The sequence below is a fragment of the Colias philodice genome, chromosome 8, assembly GCF_061535455.1.
Source record: "Colias philodice isolate Cphi_HAF_F1 chromosome 8, ilColPhil1 Martin Lab GWU primary, whole genome shotgun sequence".
Classification (NCBI taxonomy): domain Eukaryota; kingdom Metazoa; phylum Arthropoda; class Insecta; order Lepidoptera; family Pieridae; genus Colias; species Colias philodice.
In genome coordinates, this window is record NC_143093.1 from 11,412,431 (window position 1) to 11,436,296 (window position 23,866).

A 23,866-nucleotide genomic window follows, 5' to 3' on the forward strand; every position below is an offset into this window, starting at 1 on the left:
TATTTTTTAATGAGATAAACAATATTTATTTGTTACATTGATTGGTTTTAATTTTTAAGTAATAAGAGGCAGAATATCTACAAAGTGTATGATTCACTAGCACGGCTTGTTGCACAAATTTTGTTCGTGGTTCTATAATAATACCTCAATGGATAAATGTGTGTGCACATACCTGCGAGTGCTGCAACACGAACTCAGTGATGAGCGAGTGTGCATTGTGCGCGTTGTGTGTGTGCAGCGTGAGCGAAGTGGCGCCGGCGCTCAGCTGCAGCGTGCCCGCCGCGGGCAGGGCCGCGCGGAGACCCGTCAGCGGGAGTGAGCGCTTCACTACCAGCCCGCCGGGACCTGGGGGTAAAGAATAAAATAAACATTGTATATTTGTAAAAAAAGACGGGTTGCACTCCGGGAGTGCCGGCAGAAGTGAAAACTTGATTATTAACGTTGAGCATGTTTGATATCCATCCGTCTTACGCTTTTTCGATCAGGTCACGTGTCCTGACGCGAGTTTAATATTTTATACCCAACGCCGCTAAAGACTTCACTTCAAAAATTTATAAAGAATAGTAAAAATTCGATCACGAGGCGGGACTCGAACCCGCATCCTCTCGCGCCATTCCGGGGCGGATGCCTGACCAATTCAGCCACTCTTTTTTCTATTCTTTATAAATTTCATTTGAATACCATAAAACAAAAAATATCAATTTCAATTGTATATATGTTTAAAGTTATTTTATTTCAACAAATATTTATTAAATAATTTAAGAATTGTTTGTTTTCTTTAATTACACATAAATAATATTGTATGGATTGGATTTGTGGGTCCGGTAAATAGACGTTAACTTTAGTAATTATTATGCTCACGTCTGTGGTAAATGTTAAAATATGTAGTTAATGACATTTCAAAAGTGCTTTTAGAAGAAGTCTAATTGAATAAATAAATGTTTGAGTTTGAGTCTGAAAGTTAATGTGTGTTGCTATGCAAAAGACTGGAAATGGGGATGCTTTTGTGATTTTGAAGTAAAACTTCTTTAGGCGCGACTAGGGAGTAACTCAGATTTTTTTTCTGACGGAAGTAACGCTGTGTAGTTTCCGCCATTTAAAAATAATAATTCTGATTGGTTGTAAGTATATGTCATATACTACACGCTTCTTGACTTATACGCCAGCTAGTGGCAAATATCATAAATCAATTAGGATTATTTATTTTCAAATTTTCAAACGGATCAATTGTGAATAGCAAAGTGAATGAAAAATTCAACAGTTTTAAAAACATTATTTTAAATTGCAAATTTTTTTGAAAATCTCTAAATATACTTGTTTATTTATTACTTTTAAAATAAGTAAATTAAAAATAAATTTTCTGACAATTGCGACATTTTATAATATTCAATAACAAGGTTATATTGACATGTGCGTTTTACTTCAATCGCGCGTAAAGGTTACACGCACACACTTTTTTTTTTAATCACATTAAAATTGAATTTCCCTGTGTATTTTAGCATGTAAGGGAATTATTTTTTTAAACTACCTGCTCGTGTTTGAAAGATAATATAGTGTGTTGCTATGCAAAAGGGTTGAAATGAGGATGTTTTTATGATTTTTAATCACGTTAAAATTGAATTTTCATGTATTTTAGCTGAAAACGAAAATATTTTTCTACACGAGCTGCTTGTTGAATGTTCCGCCGTGCTCACGCCGCACCCCGCACACTCACCCCGCACGCCCACGCTGACCGCAGCGTGCGACACCGCAAGCACCGCGCTGTCGCCGGGCGGCAGGCGCGCCGCGTACAGCCGCGCGAAGTAGAACGGCCACGCGCGGGCCAGCTCCACGCAGCGCCGCTTGGTGACCGCGCGAGCTGGGCCAGCTTGCTGCCGCAGCCAGGCCGTGCCCGCGCGACGTTCCGCGGACGAGATGCGTAGTGATGGTAACGGGGATGTTATGTCGCTTACGATCTGCGACAAGTGTTGCAATGTTAGCGGAAAGTGTTAAACAGTACAATTTGCGGTTTACAAGGCAAGATTTAGTGACTTAGATACTGCAAGTGGCACGTGTATAGAATGATCCGGTCAAATTAAACCAAATTATAAGAGAGGCAAAACAAAAATTCTCAACAAGCTGAAAATCAGTTGTTGTTCAAAATGCAATCATAAATAAAATTTAGAAATTACCAATCATTGCATGGAAAAAAATTATTCAAGGTTGGAGGTAAAAAAATTAGTTTTTCGCGATTTTCAGGGAAACTGTTTCAGATTGACCGGATTTTTACATTGCGACATGCACTTGCTTTTTTATTTGGTACACAAAAACTTTTCAGTTTTCAATGCAAATTATTATTTTTTTTTAAACTCGAAATCATCATCATCATCATTAACAGCCCATGTTTGTCCACTGCTGGACATAGGCCTCAGTCATGGCACGCCATTTAGCCCGGTCATTTGCTCGTTGTCGCCAGTTTTGCCCAGCAACCCTGCGGATGTCGTCACTCCACCTTGTAGCAGGGCGTCCTACGCTACGTTTGCCGAGCCGCGGTCTCCACTCCAGTACATGTGTGCCCCAGCGGTTGTCCGTTCTGCGGCACATATGACCGGCCCACTGCCACTTCAGCGTGCTAATCCGTTGAGCTATGTCGGTAACTTTCGTTCTCTGGCGAATTACTTCGTTCCGGACTTGGTCCCTCAGAGAAATACCGAGCATAGCTCTCTCCATAGCACGCTGAGCGACTTTAAGTTGGTGGACCAGTCGTACTGTCAGTGTCCACGTCTCAGCTCCGTAGGTCATGACAGGTAGGACGCACTGATTAAATACTTTTGTTTTGAGGCATTGTGGTAGTGACGACGCCAAGACTCGACGGAGTTTTCCAAAAGCCGCCCAACCCAGCCGTATCCGCCTGTTGATCTCACCGTCGAAATTGTTCTTACCTAGTTGGAGCATTTGCCCTAGGTATACATACTCTTGAACAATTTCTAGGGAGACTCCATTTATTATGATCGGCTCCGGTAAAACATGGTTATTGACCATGATCTTCGTTTTGTCTGAGTTCATGCGGAGACCGATGCGTAAGGAGGATTCGGCTAGTTCGTTCAGCATCTGCTTGAGTTCCTGCAGCGATTTAGCCATAATGACTATGTCATCGGCAAATCGCAAGTGCGAGATATACTGACCGTTGATATTGATGCCTCGTCCTTTCCAATCCAGCGTCCCAAACATATCCTCTAACGCGTTTGTGAACAATTTCGGCGAGATTACGTCGCCTTGTCTCACACCTCGCCGTAGGTGGATACGTTTGGTACGCTGGTTCTGGATTTGGACGGACATGGTTGCGGCATCGTACAGAGATCTCAGCACCTCGATATATCTGCAGTCTACCTGGCAGCGCTGCAAGGACTCCAGAACAGACCACGTCTCGATGCAGTCGAAAGCTTTCTCATAATCCACAAAAGCAATGCACAGGGGCTGATTGTACTCTTCTGTTTTCTGTACAATCTGCCTCACTGTGTAGATGTGGTCTATGGTACTGAATCCACTGCGAAACCCGGCCTGTTCCGGAGATTGAAACTCATCGAGTCTTCGTGCGAGACGGTTGGTGATGACCCTTGAGAACAATTTATAGGTGTGGCTCAAAAGTGATATGGGCCTGTAGTTCTTTAAGAGGGTTTTGTCCCCCTTTTTAAAGAACAGCACCACGACACTTTCGCTCCACGCCTTCGGAGTTCTCCCAGTGAAGAGGACAGAATTAAACAGGTCTCTTAGTTGTTTTAGGACTGGAGCTCCACCTGCCTTTACAAGCTCCGTAGTTACTCCGTCATCTCCAGGGGCTTTTCCGTTTTTAAGTTGCCTCAGGGCCAACTCCAATTCGTCTAGGCTGATTTCGGGAAGCTCATCGGTGTAATGGCGAGTTAAGGTAGCTCTGGGGTCTTTATTGGATGGTACTGGCTTAGGTTTGTGTGAAGTGTACAAGCGGCTGTAAAAGTCTTCAACCTCCGCGAGAATCTCCGTCCTCGATGTCAAGACGCTCCCCGTAGATGTTGTCAGCTTTGTAAGTGAAGATCTATCTAGGTTTTGCGCGAACACTTTCGATCCGCGATTTTGCTCAATTGCTTTTTCAACTGCAAGAGTATTATAGGATCTAAGGTCACGCCGAACCATCGTGGATATCCTTTTGTTTAATAGCCTTTGGGCTGGCAAAGCTGATTGTGGGTTATCGCGTCGCTCGTCCATCAAAGCCAGGGTCCCCCGCGAAAGTTTAGACCTTTTACCGGTGGATTTTATTTTGAACAGCCCTTTGCCTTCATCCCTGAGAATATCAATGACTTGTTGGAGTTTTTGATCAACGTCATTTGTGGGTTCTAAGGAGGCGAATCTATTGTGTAATTTTGACTGAAAAGTTTCAGATTCAACAACGGTTTGAAGTGGACTGGGCCGGAGTATTGACCTTATCAATCGGTTTCGTTCTAACTTGCAATTGATATTCAGAGTGCCTCTAAGATAACGGTGATCACTGCCCGTATTAAACCTTGTGATCACTGAGACATCTCTGAATATGCGTTTTTTGTCCGTAATGATAAAGTCAATCTCGTTACGGGTCCTACCATCGGGGCTTTGCCAGGTCCACTTCCTTTGGGGCTGTTTCTTGAAGAAAGAGTTCATCAAATACAGTCCCTCTTTTTCGAGGAAGTTGACCAGCATATGACCCCTCTGGTTTCTGATTCCAAAACCGTGCGGTCCTATCGCCGATTCGCTGCAACTTTGCGTTCCCACTTTAGCGTTGAAGTCCCCCATCACAACATTGTAGTGTGCCTTTTTGGTGTAATGTAAGGCTTTAGATATATCTTCGTATATTTTTTCTGCATCTTCGTCAGAGTGTGCCGAAGTTGGTGCGTAAACCTGGATCACCTTAAGGCTATACCTCTTAGAGATCTTAAGTATGAGGTACGCAACCCTGGGCGACACACTTGCGACTTCTACAATGTTGGAACAGAGGACTTTGTTGACCAGAAACCCAACACCACCTTCAGAAAGGCGGTCTCCTTCTCTAAAGTACATGATATGTCCCGATTCAAGAGTTATGGTGTCCTCTCCCTCTCTTCGGACTTCGCATAACCCAAGAATAATAATATAATAATAATATAAGCTTTTATTTCCTTACTTTTACAAAAATTTACACTTTAACTTAATACTAAATACTTTATATAATAAAATCTTAAAACTAATATAATTATGTGTATTGTTAGTGACATTTTTAGTTATTCTATGTTAGTATTTATCTTATTATTCTATATTGTAAGGACCGCTTTGTGCGGTGAAAGCCTCCTCCAAAATTTTCCATTTCTGCCTATCATTAGCCAGTTTTACCCAGTGGTTCCCCGCTACACCAACAATGTCGTCTTGCCACCTTTTATAGGGTCTGCCTCTTTTTCGGCTCCTGTCCGCTAAAAACCAGTTTGTAATGATCGTTGACCATCTTTCATCTTTTTGCCTTTGGTTGTGTCCTGCCCATCTCCATTTTAATCGAAGAACATGATTACCGACGTCATTCGCTTTTGTTACTTTCCTTATTGATGTATTTTTTATATGGTCTTTTAATCGAATATTCATGTAGCTTCTTTCAATTCCTCGTTGGCAGACTCTTAATTGGTTAAGAGATTTTTTGGTCAGTGGCCAGGTTTGGCATGCGTAAGTAAGACACGGTAACAAGCAGCTGTTCATGGCCTTCGTCTTCAAGCGTACTGGTATTGGTCCTTTAAATATGTCTTTCATAGACCAGTACTTGTTCCATGTCATAGTTATTCTTCTAGATATCTCCCTCTCTGTGCAGGACTTAAATGAGATAAGGTGACCCAGATATATGTACTCATCTGTATATTTCAGTTCTTTTGTGTCTACATATAAAGGTATTTTTTGTCTGTTTGTCATAATTTGTGTCTTGTCATAGTTGATTTCTAATCCTGCATTTTTGCTATGTTCACTGAGGGTGGTTAACATTGACTGAAGCTGAATCGGGCATTCTGATAGTAACACTATATCATCTGCGAACCGTAAATGGGACAAGTATTTTCCATTTATTCTTATGCCTTTGTCTGCCCAATCAAGTTTCCTAAAGATGTTTTCAAGTACCGCAATGAATAATTTTGGTGAGAGTGGGTCTCCTTGTTTAACACCACGTTCTATTGGAAAGGGTGAACCATTTGTGTCCAACTTTATCCTTGCATAGTTTTCTCTATATATTTCTTTTAAAAGATTGATGTAGCCAGCCTCTAAGCCCTGTGCTTGAAGAGCTTCCCACATAGAGTCATGAAATATTGAGTCAAAGGCTTTTGAGTAGTCTATGAATAATATGTATAGGGGTCTGTTATATTCCACGCATTTCTCAATAACTATTTTTAATGTAAATATATGATCTACTGTAGAGAATTTTGACATAAATCCAGCCTGCTCTACCGGTTGGCTCTCATCTATTATATGGCTTATTCGTCGTAATAGGGTAGATGCGAAAACTTTATAGAGACATGATATTAAGCTTATAGGTCTGTAGTTAGATATTAGTTTTGGACTTCCTTTTTTATATATTAAAACTATTTCAGACTCCTTCCACTGATTTGGTATTGCATTTTGTGAGAGAATCAGATTGAATAAATTTGTTAGTGTCTCCACCATCATATAAGAACCTGCTTTTATCATCTCATTGGTAATTCCATCTGCACCGGGACTCTTGTCAGATTTTAGATTTTTAATTGCTTGTTCTACTTCTTCATTCAAAAAGACAGGTATTGGATCGTTATTCAAGTAGGTAGTGTACGAATCCAACTTGGTTGGTATGGTCTTAGTTTTATATAAGTCTCTGTAGTACTGTGTGGCTAGATCTAGTATTCCTGCTCGATTAAAGACTGAGGAACCTGAAGGATGGGTAAGTTGGGACAGTAAATCTTTTTTAATTTCGAGTGATTTATATGCTTTCTTGACACCTCCTGTCTTTTCTAAAAAGGTCTCCAAGGTCTTTATTCTAAGTTCCTTATCATTGCTTTTTATTTTTCTTTTTATTGTCTTGTAAAGTTGGCTAATTCTCTTTTTTTCTATTTTTGTCTTGTTTTCTGTATTTCTAAGGTTGTGTAATTCTTTCTTCATGTTAATTATTTCGTCTGTCATTACAGTTTCAATTCTTTTTTCGCGTATTCGTGAATTTCGTTCTAGTGATTTTTTTATTTCATTTATTAAGGTGTTATAAAAGTCCTGAACACTAATATTATTAGTGATATTGAGTGTTAAAATGTTGTTTTTAAAATTTTTAAAGTTGAGCTTTGAAGAACTCGTGTTATTGAAACGAGCTCGGGTTAATTTTTTCTTCTGCCAAGATCAAGTGTTATTCTTACGATTCGGTGATCACTTGGATGTATAAATTTACTAAGTACGTTGTAGTTTTCGATAATTCCAGGACAGTTGGTAGCTATGTAGTCGATTTCATTTTTCGTTCTTCCATTTGGGGCGAGCCAAGTCCATCTAAGTCTCTCAGGTTTTTTAAAAAGTGTGTTTACTATTTTAAGTTTATACCTCAAACAGAAATCTATGAGCATTTGTCCTCTTTTGTTACGCTTGCCATACCCAAAGCTGCCCATGACAAGATGTTCGTACGAGTTGGTCTGACCAATCTTAGCATTCATATCTCCCATTAAAATTATCTTATTGGTACATTTCTCTATAGCTATGTCCAGATCATTGTAGAAGTTTTTTAATTCCGTCTCGCTGCAGCTTTCGGTCGGCGCGTAGACTTGTATAAGGGAAAAGGAAGTGTCGTATATATCCACATGTAGAATTGCAACTCTGTCTGATATAGGTTGGAACTCTTTAACTTTTGTATTTGAACTTTTCTTGACTAAAAATCCTATTCCTTTCTGTCCCTTTATCATGCCGTAGTAATATAAAACGTAGTTTCTTCTCTGTTCAATTTTTAATCCTTCTCTTCTGACTTCGCAAATTCCGAGTATGTCCCAATTAATAGACGACAAAGCAAATTCAAGTTCTAGTATTCTTGTTTCATTAGCTAATGATCTTAGATTAAATGTAGCTATATAATATTTTTGTTTTATTGGAGGGTGAGAGTCTGCTGCCCCCGCGGTGACAAGCCGTTGTGGGGGAGAGATGTGTTTTATTTTATCATTTTGTTTATTAATATATTTTGTGGATGAATAGGTGGTATTAGTTTGTTTCTTTTGGAGGAGGGATATTGGCTATTCGTTGTCCGAGTTGGATTGTACAGTATCTGAATTATTATTTTGATTGTTTTGTTTATGGAAGAAATTGCTTAATTGACTTTGATGTCCTGTTACTTTGTTCTTTTTAGCCACATGACCTTTAGATGTTGATGGCTCGGTATTTTGTGTTGGATTGGATTGGATGTTATGTTTTGGATTTGGCGGTGTGATTTCTAGTTCCCGTTTTTTTTGTTTGTTTTGTTCCATATTTTTATTGAACTGGTGTTGTGTGGTATTATGGGGATGTACTATTAGTTTGTTATGTCGAATATAAGCATTGTTTCCCTTCTCTTTTTCTTTTTCTAACTGTTCTTGTAGTTTCTTACGTGCTTCTAACACTTGTGGAGGATAGTCTTGTTTAATGTACATTCCGTGGTTTTTTAAATTTTGTTTATGTTTTAATACTGCGAGTTTTTTGCCGAAGGTTGTAAATGAAACTATTATTGGTCTTATTTTATTTTCTTTTTTGCTTCCCATACGTCTAACCATTTCTAGATCTCTGTTTTCGCAATTCAATGCCAAATCCTTGTTGATTATTTTTAAAATAGAATTCTCCAAATCTTCGTAAGATTTTTCCCGTTCCTCAACGCCAAAGAATATTAAGTTTCTGTATCTTATATGCTTCTCTAATGCCAGTAATCTTCTATCTGATTCAGTGTTGTGCAATTTAATGTCCTCTATTTCCTTTTTTATGACGTCAAACTTTTTATCCATATTAGTGTTAATGTTTTCTGTAATTCTTGTTTCTAATGACTTTAAAGATTCGTTTGAATCTTTTCTTATATCTGCTCTCAATTGATTTAATAATTTTTGTATGTCAGACATTTTTAGACAATTCTTTTACAATTTTTATCTTAGATTTTAGTATTTTATGTTTTAACACTAATGAAATTTTATATCTGCGCCCTCTCGTGTACGTATCTTAAACTAATTGAAGATAATATTCTGTAGTATCAATAGATTCAGTTAGTTCCGCCTGTTGCCGAAAGGTGGCTCAAATTGTTTCGTTGAAAAGGACGATAGATGTCTCTTATTAACGACTTTGACTGTTGTTTACGTTGTTTATATGACAGCTGATATCAAAAGTATTCAAACATCTGTCAATGTAGTGAAAATTAACCGTTTCGTTATGTAATTATTTTCTAAACACTGTATTTTTATGTTAAGTGGTTGTTTGTCCATATAGATATTACTATAAATGCTCCCGGATTGTTTGGATTTCTTGTATTTCACTTCATTGAGGTATGTCCGTGGATTGTCCAACTTTATATTATTATCACTGTTCACTTTGTCCCAACTGCAACTGTATGATAGTTTATCTCACTGAATTTAAAAGTATAGTTAGCGCAAACGATATACACACTAATTGGGTACGTATAGATTAATTGAGTCTTAGTCTTAGCACTGTTTTACTATTAAATTTATTTTTAAGCATTTTATAACGCCGATTAGATGTTTACGTGACGGTAGCGCCACCTATACCTAACCCAAGAATATGCCACTTTATATTACTTAACTCCTCTTCGAGCTGCACAAGGTGTTCATCGAGCCGTAGCGTGCGTCCGTTATACGTTGCAAGGGTCAGTTGGATTTGGCGGCCTACCGTAACCCGGGGATTCTTCGCACCCCCTGTTCTACCGTTACCACGACCGCCGCCGTAGCCGGGAATAGTAGAACTACCGGGAACTGGGGGCCGTGGTTGGGAATAGCTTGCCATAATTGGTAAATGCCCATAGTCGCCACGCTGGGCATGCGGGTTGGCGACCGCAGTGCATAACATTTTGAGACAGCAATGCTGCTGCCCATTGCTGTCCTGTTAGATTTTGTTATGCTAATTTGGATGGTTATACCGCCATCAGTCGGTCGTCAGAGCCTCGTCCGTTGTTCAACAGGATGCACCGCGGGAAGGTGAGGTTGACTATTGGAGCACTGAGGTGTTATTGTGCTCCCTTACATCTACGACGAAACTCGAAATATTATGAGTCAATTTTTGCTTGACTAATTGCATATAATATGTCAAATTTTAAATAAATAACATTATTATTATAAAAGAAAAAACTGCCTACAAATTATCAGAACTAGACAAAATTTTAAAGGGACCAACCAGAACACTAAGTTTCAAATAAATAAAAAATCATATCATTCGTCCACGTTAATCACTGTATAATAATTACCTGCGCATACAACAGATCGAGCAGCGCCGGGTCGGAGTAGTTGTCAAGCGGCGCGAACACCTCCTTGCGCACGCGCAGCTTCCACGGCACGCGGCCGTACGTCACGTGCGGGGCGCGCTCCAGGGGGAGGAACGCGGCCGGCGCGGGGGCGTCGCCTGTGTGTTATAAAAATAAATATTTCATGTATTGATAATTGTGAAAAGTTGCATGGTAAATTGTTTTCACATTCGAAAAAATTTTCTTGCTTCAATGCAAGAGATTTTCTTTAAAAATCATGTGGTTTAAGGTCAGAACAATAAAAATTTTACACGAGCAGAGAAATTATACTTTATTTTTTTTACAAAAATTATCATTTTATTTTTTTTCTTTACATAAATGAATGGTACAATATTATGTTTATAAATCGTAAAGAAAACATAAATAAGATCTTTATCTGCTTAATTTATACATAATACTTTACTATAATATACTATGCATAATATTTTACTATAATATTTTACTTTCAACTTACTTATGAAAACATAAAATTTAACAAAAATAAGAACTTACGTTCAAGATGTTCAGTTTTATCCGTGACGTGTGTGGACACTGACTGTCTTCTTTCCGCCTCCATCTTTCTATCTCTTTCCTTTTGTGCCATGTGCGTTTTGAACGTCGGTCGATCATTCCTTTTCAATGTGTCCTCATTATTCGGGGGAAATACTACATCAGAACGCGGACTTTCCCTGGTCCTTCCCATCAACATATCCCGGGAATTCTTCCTACCGTCGTAACGCTCGAAGTCGTCAACAAACATATTCCTATCAAACTCTTCCTTCCTTTCTGTACGCATTGGTGATATCTCATAAATCTCTGACGCATCACGTCCCGAGAAATTGTCCTGGTCCCTTCTACCTATTTCTGAGTCCCATTCGTCACGACCTTTGTCATCATAGCTTCTAGTTTCTGATTCATCGCCCCAATCATCCCTGCGATGCTGTTTGTCTCGACGATCAGAAGTTAGGAAGCGTGCTGCTAAATCGTCCGCTTGTGATTCGTTGTCTTCTTTACGCCGTGAACTCCAATTGGCTAGGAAATTGTGACGATCGTCGGCTTCTCTGTTTTGATGAACTCCGAATGTGTCTCTGTCACGTCTGAGTTGAGCAAATGTAGATGTGTCTGAGGGAGGGGGTGGGGCAGGCTTGTCTGGTGGAGACGGAGGGGAAAGTGGTGGTGGTGGTGCTGGGCCGGGGGGTGCGGGAGGTAGAGGGGGAGGAGGTGCATCCCACCTCGGTCCACCACCTAATTGCCTTTCTAGCATTAATTTTCTCGTGTCTTCTAATTTGTTAATAGTTCGCGGCGTTTCTGCGTTTGAAGATGAACTTCTTACAGAATGGTTAGCTGTCACGCGTTCTAAGCGTTGTCGCATTTCAGAACTGAGTTTAAGTTTGCCGACACTGCCTGGGGAAGGTCGTTGGGCGCCGATTTCGAAGCTGCGTCGCGCAGTTCTTTGTGAAGGCGGTTCTCTCGGTGACGGTTGGCCATCGACCTCGAATTCTTCCCAATCAATGCCAGGAGACACTTCAGAACGCGATCTGCCCCGCGGTTCATGTTCACCATTAGTTTGCGCTTGCGGCGTGTGTCTCCTTTGTATTTGTCGCAGTTTAAATTTAGTAAAATCTTGCGTGGTGTCTTGTGGCACCGAGTCTTTTGGTGGGGGCCACCTCCACTTTCCAATACGGACTGTTTTTGCACGGCCGTATGGATCTAAGAAAGGTCTGGCTTCTGATGGGTCCATATCATGCAGTGGAGGAGGCATAGGTGGGGGTGGGGGTGGCGGAGCACCTGTAGAAGTGCTTTCATTAGATTCCCGTCTCGCTTTCGGTGTATTTCTAGGTGGGGAGTGTACTTGAGCGTGTACTACAGTCGAGGATCGAACTGGCGATGTGGGCGCTGATTCCGGTTCCACAACTTGACCAGCGAGCAACGTTTGTAAAGCTTGGTTCTGAGCGAGTAACTGCTGTTGTATTTGCAAGTTTTGCGCCATTGCGTTTTGTAGGAAGGCACGTTGTAAGTTCTGGTGGTATGCGTTGATGTCCACTGTGCCTGGAGGCGGGAGATGCAAGCCTAAAGCTGCGGCCAAAGCTTCTGGTGTAGCAGGCATGGCTGGCATCGACGGTGGCATGGACATAGCTCCGTAACTTAGAGAAGTATTCGCTGAAGCAGCTCTTGGTGTAGCACCACCGCCTTTAATAGCACCTGACAAACTTTCTCCATCTGTTAATCTTTTAAGACTATCGTTTAAGAATATTGGATCAAATAAATTGGTAATATAATCATCTACGGAATCAACGTTCGATTCTTTACGACTAGGTTGTTTCTCTTCCTTTCCACCTCCTTTAATGTTATATTCAAGTTCATCAGAATTCAAAATATCGAGCTGTTCGCTGTAGGAACAAGTGAGGATGTTGTCAATGAATTTGTCGTAATCTCTTCCCCCTTTGATGCTAGCTGCCAGAGATCTGTATAGGAATAATTGTGAAATATGAATAAAGCAATATACATTTATAAGTCGTATTTAGGTTCGATTAACAACAATTTTTTTTATTAAAAACAATATTGTGAAACAAATGTTAATAATTCTGTATAGTCAGGTCAGTGTCTGACATTGCTGACGTCTCATAGTTAGAGCTAGCCTATCACTCACCTAGCATCAGACAGCTCATCGATATTGGGGTCCAACACGGGCGAGAACAGATCGTCCAGGAACTGGTCCACGTCGGAGGCCTGGCTCGGCACGCGCACACGACGCACGTGGGACGCGAGGGACGGGGCTTCTGACGTGTCTGACATTGCTGACGATCTATATTGTAGGATATTTTGATTGATCGTTCTATAAAGGTAGATTTACATCAAACGAACACAAAGCTAGAGCAAGAGCATTATTTCGTGATCTTTTAGCGCAAATGCAGTGTTGTTCAGTATTAGACCCTTGCATAGAATCTTTTCGAATGCACTAATAACAACGAAATAATGCTCCACGACTGTTTACACTATGATAATTTGACATAGTGGGGGTAGAATGAGATTTCGGTTGTCTGATGTAAATCGACCTTTATATTAACAATCGATAAAATTATGTTTTTAAATTGTGGATTGAATGTAAAACATATGCAATTTTTTTAAGACGAATTAAAAATAGCACACAAATAAAACAAATCTTTTCACAAATTCAGTTTTACAGTAACTTTTGATATAACGAAACTTAAGTAATACTAAATACCTTTCAAAGCAGGAAATAATTGTGTTGTCAGATAACATTGGTCAGGGATTTGGCGCTATGCTCAACAACTTAGGGCTTAAAGTTACTAATGTTTGTACGCCTAACAGTTCATTTAAATATATAATCAAATCACTGGATCATTTCAGCTTTAATAAGAATAATATTGTAATTATATTATATGGGGACAGTTTAAATATAAATAATAAGGATATTGATGTAGGATTAAAAAAAATGTTAGATATTAGTAGTAAGACTAAATGTAATTTTATGTTGTGTACCTTGCCATACCTACCTGGTTTGACACAAGAACAAAATAGATTAATTCATAATATGAATTTAAAATTGTATAACCTAACAAATCATCATCGTGATGCATTTATTTACTTTGACATTAACTCATGTATTAAATCTTTTACTTTGACAAAGAATACAGTGTATCTGCCATATAGATATATAAGCGTGAACTTGCTATGTTAATAGCATATAATATTAACCAGTCTGGTACATGTTCGGTATCAGACCATCGATCTACTATAATTTTATGTAGTAGTAATTTTATACATCAACCTAGATTAAGTGTAGACAGACAATCTAGCCCTAAGCTAGATTTAAACTAGTATATAAGACAACAGCTAAGCAGTCTTTTTCCATTGTGCATCAAAATATTCAAGGCTTGGCTAGCAAATTGTTAGAAATAGAATTGTTTCTGAATGATAACAATATTAAAATATTTTGTGTAACAGAACATTGGCTTAAACAATGTCAGTCGTTAGTAAATATTGAAAATTACAAATTAAAAAGTATATACTTTAGGACACAGGCTATTCACGGAGGTTCTGTTATTTTTGTACATGATAGTGTAAAATGTAAAGAACGAACTGACATTGTTAGTCTTTCTGTAGAACGGACCATTGAACTGTCCTGTGTGGAGCTGGAGCGTTATATTATTGTTTGCGTTTATAGACCCCCTTCCAGTGACTATAATATGTTTGAGACAGTCATGGAAGAAATATTAAAGCGTCTAAGCAGGAGTAAAAAAAAAGTTATAGTATGTGGTGATTTTAATATTGATTTACTTTTACAAACACAAACGGCTACACGAATTGTTAATTTGTTTCAGTCATTTAATCTATATAAACTTTTTAACGAACCCACACGAATTACACCTACTTCTGCAACTTGTATTGATAATATATACTGTGACTGCATCTGTTTAGAGAAAAATATTCTCAATACATTGACTTCGGATCACTGTGGCCAGAAAGTAGTTTTTGAATGGGATTGCATACCTACATTTAAATGGATTAATGTTAGGCCTATAACTAAAAAAGGCATTAATAAATTTAGGAATAATATTAATAAAAACCTGCCCGTACTAAATGATCAATCCTATCCTAATAGTCCTTGTGAAATGTTTAAAAATCTTTTTAATTTAGTACATAAAGAATTTGAAAAAATATTTAAAGTTAAATCTTTAAATATTACCAAGGATTTACCATTTAGTAAATGGGCGACAGCTAGTATACATAGGTGCAGGAACATTCTTTATGAATTATATGGTATGAAGCAATATAATAAAGACCCATCTTTTCTTAGTTATGTTAGAAATTACTCAAAAATTTTTAAAAAAGTTTGTTTCACTGCAAAGCGTTTGTATATCAAAGAAAAAATACGCGACTCTGATAATAAAGTTAAAACAGTTTGGTCAATTATTAATGGTGAAATGGGTAAAAGCAAATCAAGTAATACCATAAAACTTGTAAATAATGACAGGGTTATTGACAAAAGTGCTGATGTTGCGCTTGCTTTTGAAGAATTCTTCAGTAGTGTCCCTGCTACTATTACTAATAGTTTAAATTCGTCTTCAGCACTTGCAGAGACCTTTTTGAGGGACCATGTTGCGGAGTGCAGTACATTATTTGAATTACGACACGTAACTGCTAATGATATTGTTACTGCCTTTAAGACGCTTAATCTTAAAAATACTTGTGATCTTTGGGGAATGTCCGTAAATTTAGTTAATAATATAATAGAAAATATTGCGAAAAATTTAGCTTCCATATTTAATAAGTGTTGTGACTATGGTACATTTCCTAATTTACTAAAGCTTAGTAAAGTTATACCTTTATTTAAGAAGGGCGATCAAGAAGACTGTAACAATTATAGACCTATCTCTATTTTACCAACATTAAGTAAGGTATTCGAGAAGTTAATATTAAACCAATTGAGTAGTCATTTTGCTAATAATAATTTACTGCACACCAAACAGTTTGGTTTCACAAAGGGGCGCTCAACCACAGATGCTGGAGTTGCACTTCTAACACTTATATATAAGGCATGGGAAAACTCAAAAAATGCTCTAGGGATATTTTGTGACCTCTCCAAGGCATTTGACTGCGTTGAACATTGTACTTTGTTACGTAAACTTAATCACTATGGAATTAAAGGAAAAGCCCAGAACCTCATAGCGTCATACCTGCATGATAGGATACAGACTGTAGTTGTTAATGGAGAACGTTCTAGCGGTGCGTCAATTAACATTGGTGTTCCACAGGGGTCAATTTTAGGTCCCTTCTTGTTCTTGGTATATATCAATGATCTTCCCTATTATTTGCAGGATAGGTGTGAAATAGTTCTGTTTGCAGATGATACCTCATTAATTTTTAATGTGGATAGGCATGACCCAAATGTTGACGAAGTGAACAGTGCTCTTTTACACATATCTGAATGGTTTACTGCCAATAATTTATTATTAAATGCCAAAAAAACCACTTGTGTTGAATTTTTACTTCCTAATGTAAAAAAGTTGAACAGAGATATTACCTTGAACGGGGAGGTATTGCATCCTACTGAGTCTACTGTATTTCTAGGGTTAACATTGGACGAGAAACTACAGTGGGGAGCCCATGTCAACACCGCTGCAGGTAAGCTCAGTTCTGCTGCATATGCAGTCCGAAAAATAAGGCATCTCACCGATGAAGATACGGCCAGATTGGTTTATTTCAGCTACTTTCATAGCATTATGTCCTATGGAATTCTACTGTGGGGCAGGGCTGCAGATATAGAAACTATATTTATCTTACAAAAAAGAGCCATTCGCTCTATATATAATTTACGTGCTCGGGACTCACTAAGAGATCATTTTAAGAATACTGGTATCCTTACTGTACCATCACAGTATATATTTAATAATATTTTGCATGTACACAAAAGCTCTGACTTACACACAAGAGTAGGAGATAGACACGATTATGGCACAAGGAACAAGAATAGAATTGAAATGCCATTTTTCCGATTAGCTAAAGTTAAAAATTCATTTATGGGTCAAGGTATACGCTTATACAATAGAATTCCTCATAATATTAAAGAGTTTAGTAGTACTAAATTTAAAACTTACATAAAAAATGTACTAGTTCAGAGAGCGTACTACAGTATTCAAGAATATATGGACGATAAAGACCCATGGAGGGTTGTCGCGTAAAAACCACAGGACAGTTCTTTGGCATATTATGTAGTTAGGTAGATATAAGTTACATACTATGTAAATTTATTGACATTATTTAAAAGAGCAACTATGGAGTTTCTTGCCGATTCTTCTCCATAGATACTGCTTTCCGAATCGGTGGTAAATGTTAAAATACTATGTAATGACGATTCGAAAGTGCTACTAAATAGTAGTCTAATTGAATAAATGAATGTTTGAGTTTGAGTTTGAGTTTTAAGTTATTTAAATGTAATTCAAAATGCTTCTTTAAAATATTATTATAATTATCACCTTTTTAATCAAATAAAAAATTTTACCTTACGCCGCCAAACTCGGAACTTTTCTCAATATACGCGCGACTGGACTGCGAGCCAGCGGGCGCGCGTTTCCCAGCATACTGCGACTTTATATACCGCGGGGGAAGTACACGGGAGTACTCCTCTCCCTTGCTGCTCCCCACACTGGGCGCCAATCGCTCCACTGAGTGATATCTATCGTTCAAACGCGATTGTGACAACCCTAGGTCTGATAGCTTCGAAGGTTGCGGCACAGGGTTGTCACCTAACAAGTTATCGAGTGAACGACTGCGAACTTTGTCGCTCTGTTGCTCGAAATATCTCTCATTGAGCGCAGATTCGCGGGAAAGGATGTCGTGGGACACCTTTCTGGAATATTCGTTCTTGGTTTCCATTTTCCAGTTGTATTCGGAGTTCTCTTCGATGGAATCTTGTAAGATCCGTTGGATACTTGGTGATCTGGATTTTGGTGGTTCTGGTGGTGGTACCTAGGAAATAATCACATGATGGTTATTTGTTAAATATATTTAATAGCAGTAGCCCGCTGTTTCAACTTAGATTTTTTATGAAAGATACATTCAGGTCTGTATTCTTCATGTTTAAAATTTGTATTTATTTGCTGTTTACTGTTTTTACGTTTCATCCACATGATTGCTTAGAATGTAGTTAAAAAAGAGATAGAATTGCCACGTCAGACGTGATTTAGAATTAATAGATTTTCTCCAAATATAAAATTTCAATCATTTATAAGCATTTTAAATCCAAAAATACTTGTAATAAACGAACCTGTGGTCGCAAAGTTCTTTCGCTATCAATAGACGAGGCTCTAGGCGGCGGCGCGGGCGGAGTGTGTCGAACCGGCGCCGCGGGAGCTGTATGTGTCGAATTTGTCAAATTTGTCGAATGTGAATGTGTCAAATGTGTCGAATGTGTGTTTGGTGACACAGGTGTGGGGGAGGGGGAAGGGCTGTTGGAAGGGGATGCGGCTCGGAGGGCGCTTCGCCCGCATAGCGCGGGGACCGTTTCCATTTCCCCAACTGTGTCTAGGATGTAGTCGCAGCCAGCCCATTCTGTAAAGATTTATATTATGAGGAGGAGGTCATATTAAATTAAATAATAATCTACTTATGAAGCAAAAATTTTGTTATTATTGTTTCAATCTAATATTCTAATATCTAATATATATTATAAAGGCGAAAGTTTGTAAGGACGTATGGATGTATGGATGTTTGTTACTCTTTCACGTAAAAACGACTGAACCGATTACAATGAAATTTAGCACACATATAGAGGGTAACTTGGATTAACACATAGGATAGTTTTTATCCCGGAAATCCCACGGGAACGGGAACTATGCGGCTTTTCTTTGAAAACGCGGGCGAAGCCGCGGGCGGAAAGCTAGTAATATTATAAATGCGAAAGTAACTCTGTCTGTCTGTCTGTCTGTTACTCAATCACGTCTAAACTACTGAACCAATTTGCATGAAATTTGGTATGGAGCTATATTTTGATACCCGAGAAAGGACTTAGGCTACCTTTTATTGCGAAATATGTACTACGAGCTAAGCCGGGGCGGACCTCTAGTAATATTATAAATGCGAAAGTATGTTTGTTTGTCCTTTCACCTAATGCTAGTATTACAATGTAACAAATCTCACCAGTAAGCTGTCCATTATGCTCCAAAGTGACAGACCAGCCGCTAGCATCCCGCGCGATGCCGGCCGCGGCTAAAGCAGCAGATGCGGCCTTTTCGCATGTCGTCCATGAGTCTACGCATACTTTTTCGACACGATCTGGAGAGAATATTACTTGTAAATGTACATGTTGGAAATTAACCAAAAAAATAGTTAATTGAGTACCTTATTTCATAGCAATAACGTTCAAATTATAATGTCATTTGTAGCAATAAAATATGATGTAACTATGGAATCGCCAATCAACAAAGAAAAATACCAGTTCTCAGATAAGTTTCAAATATTTTACGTTAGTAAATGACCAATTTCTGTATTTACAAATTTAAGTAAACGGTAGGTAAGAATTGAAGTCACGGTCATGCCAATATTGTATTTCGTGAATAAAATATAAACATTAACATCCGCTATTTCATAAAGTTCTGAAATTAGCAATACAATTATTTTTTATACTTTATAAGCCAATATTCACAGATCCGGCTCGAAGGACCATCCCCAAGATATTATTTATTTCTCACCTGTAGGCAAATGTAACGCCAGAGCGGGTCTAGCCTGTTCCTTATTAGCCCTCCACTCCAGTAGTGTGGGCGGAGTTCGCCTCGCAACGCCGTGCGCTCGCGCCGCATTCGCTTCGCTTCCGCACACGAGGCGTAGCATGCGCTCTCTTTCGGGGCCTTCGTAGCGCTCGGATATTAGGCGTACTAGGTACCTGTATAAAAGTTTATTTTACATTAAAATTGTAATTATCGCACATAGAAGAATTCAATTAAATCTAATGGTAAATTGTTGTTGTTTAATTGTTAGAAAAGAATCTTACAGTTGTTTTATTCATGCACTAATAATTAATAAATCCATTAAATTTGGGTAAAATGAAATTTAACAAAAAAAAAATGACGCAAACTTTGAAATGGCAATTTCAACAAAAGACCAAGATTTCGTACTATTAAGGTTGATGTTCCGACCGTCCCTCCATACATTTTTGATTACCTCTAAACACTTAACACAGACACTATTTCTTTAAAACTAATCATTTTATCACTTCTCTATAATGAAATGTGTGCGCGTTCGACCTTTTTAATCAATAATTTACAATATTTACTTAGAAAAACAACAGTAAAATACCGGAAAAATTTGACACTTCTACAGTAGTGTGCGTGACTTTTGCCAAGCGAAACACGACATAAAGCACGACATCTAGCGCATAGACTATATACTTATTACAGATCTAGCGCGTCAATGTCTAAACGAAAGGCGATGTTTAGACATTGACGCGCTAGATGTCGTGCATTCGCGTTCGTTATCTTATGCATAATGAGCATAATTCTAATAAATCAAAGTTCTGTGTAAAAATTGAGTAATTTCATTTCCAATCGTTCAAAGAAAATAACAATAAAATAAAATAAAACTAATGACCTTAGAAACTATGTTTTTTTTTATTTATTACTCATTATTGTTCGTCCGTCGTAGGTCTGTAAACTGTATTGTACACTGAAGGTAAATGGTACTGTAGGTACTTTAGTTCGGCGTCGTCGCTCGTCGGCTTGATATAAAATTACATTCTTGATTTCATTGACACGCGCTATGATTTGCGCGCGGAATTTCTTGTGTTGTGAATTTATTTTTGTATGCTATGCATTTTAATTGATTCAAATTGCAATGTTTCTCTAGTATGCATTTGAGACTATATTGTAAATTGTAATAATTGATCGTGGGTATAGTAATTAATTATTCTAATAACGCAATTAGTAATATATGTATTTTCGGTGGGATTCAAAACAAAAAATTGGCCCGTGATTTTTATGAAATATCACCACATTGCAAATCACATCAATCATAGTTCATACACATGTATGACGAAAGTGATTAGTATTGTGGCTAACATTGACTCATCAGTTCATCACTGAAACCAGTGATAAATCAGTACCTATATCATATTGTGTTTGAATATTTTTAAACAATGATATAAGTATACAATTATTATAAATCGGTAAACTATCAAAGTAATCACAAACTTGCAAACATTGGTAAAATGTCCAGTAGTTTATGAGCCTATTCATTACAATCAAACAAACAAACAAAGTTTTCCTCTTTATAATATTAGTGTAGACAAACACTATGAATACGATCACGAATGCAAATTCGGGGATTTTCTAATTATTGCTAAATAATAATTGAATTCGTTTTGAAATACTCTATAATTTTTAGTGTATAAATAGACATTTATAATGTGGTGCTCATTTTTTTTGTACTGCTAACGCTATTGTAGGTACCTATTTTCGTTGTTTTATTTCAAGTGAACACGGCCATACAATTTTGTCACGAGCCGCCTATGATTGTAGGTACTTTTGTTAGGCTCCTTCGTCGTCCGCGTCGGTCGGCTCGAAAGTTCTTGATTTCATTGTCACGCGCTATGATTTGCGCGCGGATTTTCTTGTGTTGTGAATTTATTTTTGTATTATTATTATTTTTTATTTTTTTTTTATTTTATTGATTCAAATAAAATATTTCACTAGTATGCATTTGAGACTATATTGTATTATGTATAATTTATCGTAGGTATAGTTATTCTTATAACGCAGTTATATTTTCGGTGGGACAATTTGACCCGTGATTTTTCTGAAATATCACCACGTTGCAAATCACATCAATCATACACACGTATGACGAAAGTATAGTGGCTATAATTGACTCATCAGTTCATCACTGAAACCAGTGATAAATCAGTATATCATATTTTATTGTGTTTGAATATTTTTTAAACAACGATATATATACAATATTATTATAAATCGGTAAACTACCAAAGTACTTCCGAATTTTCAGACAGACAAACAAGTAGTTTGAACACGCAGTTTTCTTATACTAGTAGCAAAAATCAAAACCATAATATTATGTTTACCTACTATATTTTACTAAAAGTCGAGTGCGTCGAAATCGTAAATAATAATATGTTTTTCACCTTCCTGGTTATTTTCCCATAGTAAATAGTGTTTTAGGTTTGTTGTTGTAGGTAGGAATAATAATAATTATTCTTACATGTTGGTTATGAAATGTATATTGAAATAATTTACTTTTACAAATCATTAGTGATATAAGTTTTGAGTGAAAATGCTTGGATCAGCATAATATTATATGGTACTTCAAATACATGTTTTGATAAAAAAAACAATAGTGTAATAAAATAAAACTGCGTTTTATTGTAATCAATGTTGACAATTTTAAATTCCAAAATTATTGATCAATAAAATAGTTTACACCAACAAATATAACTTTTATTTTTATAACAATCGTTCATAATATAAACCGTAGCAGGTGGCGTTTTGAAGTTCTGTCTACTCATACAGAAAAATGGAAAACTTGTTTTTTTTGTAAACAATTTATTACTCATGTTGTTTGGCAACTCGAAGCGTGGTCGTCCGTCGTAGGTACTTTTGTTCGGCGTCGCGTCGTCGTCCGCGTCGGCTTGATATAAAACATTCTTGATTTCATTGACACGCGCTATGATTTGCGCGCGGAATTTCTTGTGTTGTGAATTTATTTTTGTATGCTATGCATTTTAATTGAATCAAATTGCAATATTTCTCTAGTATGCATTTGAGACTATATTGTAATAATTGATCGTGGGTAGGTATAGTAATTAATTATTCTAATAACGCAATTATATTTTCGGTGGGATTCAAAACAAAAAATTGGCCCGTGATTTTTATGAAATTTCACCACATTGCAAATTATATATTATACAATTACAATTACAATTATTATAAATCGGTAAACTATCAAAGTAATTACAAACTTGCAAAATATGCTTTTCCGAATTTTCAGACAGACACACAATTTTATTAGTTTGTTTTAGCAAAGTAGGTACCTATACCTATACGCTTACGTCGCGCGTCGCGTCGTCGAAAACGGTGCGCCCAGAAACAAACATACCTAATTCAGTTACAATCCTTTTTTTGTTCCGTAATTTATTGTATTTATTCTAATACGATTTTTTTTATTCGTCGGCCAGTTCTACTAGGTATAAAAAGATAAAATTGAAATATAATTATTGTAGCGACAGCCATATTATGTTACTATGTTTTCGTAAATATGTTTTTCACCTTCCTGGTTATTTTCACATAATCTTATCTTCTATAATATAAAAATGAATCGCAAAATATGTTGGTAAGCGCATAACTCGAGAACGGCTGAACCGATTTCGATCATTCTTTTTTTATTATATTCCTTGAAGTACGAGGATGGTTTTTATGTAGAGAAAACGTAAATATTATGTACCACGGGCGAAGCCGGGGCGGACCGCTAGTATATATATATAAATGAATCGCAAAATGTGTTGGTAAGCGCATAACTCGAGAACGGCTGAACCGATTTCGATAATTCTTTTTTTATTATATTCCTTGAAGTACGAGGATGGTTCTTATGTAGAGAAAACGTAAACATGTACCACGGGCGAAGCCGGGGCGGACCGCTAGTCTTATATATAAAAATGAATCGCAAAATGTGTTTGTAAGCGCATAACTCGAGAACGGCTGAACCGATTTCGATAATTCTTTTTTTATTATATCCCTTGAAGTACGAGGATGGTTCTTATAGCTAGAGAGCTAGTTAGTTTAGTTTTAGTGCAGTGGCAGTGTAAATGTTGTTGTTGAGGTTATGTAAATTTAACACTTTAGTTAACTACCAAGATATAAAGAAATGAGGATAGGACAC

The 23,866-nt window shown here is 37.5% G+C and overlaps 1 protein-coding gene across 2 annotated transcripts in view; it reads right to left on the reverse strand.

The window, feature by feature from the left end:
• Nucleotides 1–23,866, reverse strand: part of Myo10A (unconventional myosin 10A) — a 107,296-nt gene that overhangs the window by 35,694 nt on the left and 47,736 nt on the right. For both annotated transcript variants that reach the window (XM_089698462.1, XM_089698461.1), the window contains exons 15-23: nt 19,675–19,865; nt 19,124–19,258; nt 18,252–18,535; nt 17,487–17,953; nt 13,110–13,265; nt 10,973–12,924; nt 10,424–10,578; nt 1,715–1,955; nt 173–345 (exon numbers count right to left, since the gene is read on the reverse strand). In XM_089698462.1, the coding sequence (XP_089554588.1) occupies nt 173–345; nt 1,715–1,955; nt 10,424–10,578; nt 10,973–12,924; nt 13,110–13,265; nt 17,487–17,953; nt 18,252–18,535; nt 19,124–19,258; nt 19,675–19,865 (3,754 nt within the window). The remainder of the gene's footprint in view (nt 1–172; nt 346–1,714; nt 1,956–10,423; nt 10,579–10,972; nt 12,925–13,109; nt 13,266–17,486; nt 17,954–18,251; nt 18,536–19,123; nt 19,259–19,674; nt 19,866–23,866) is intronic.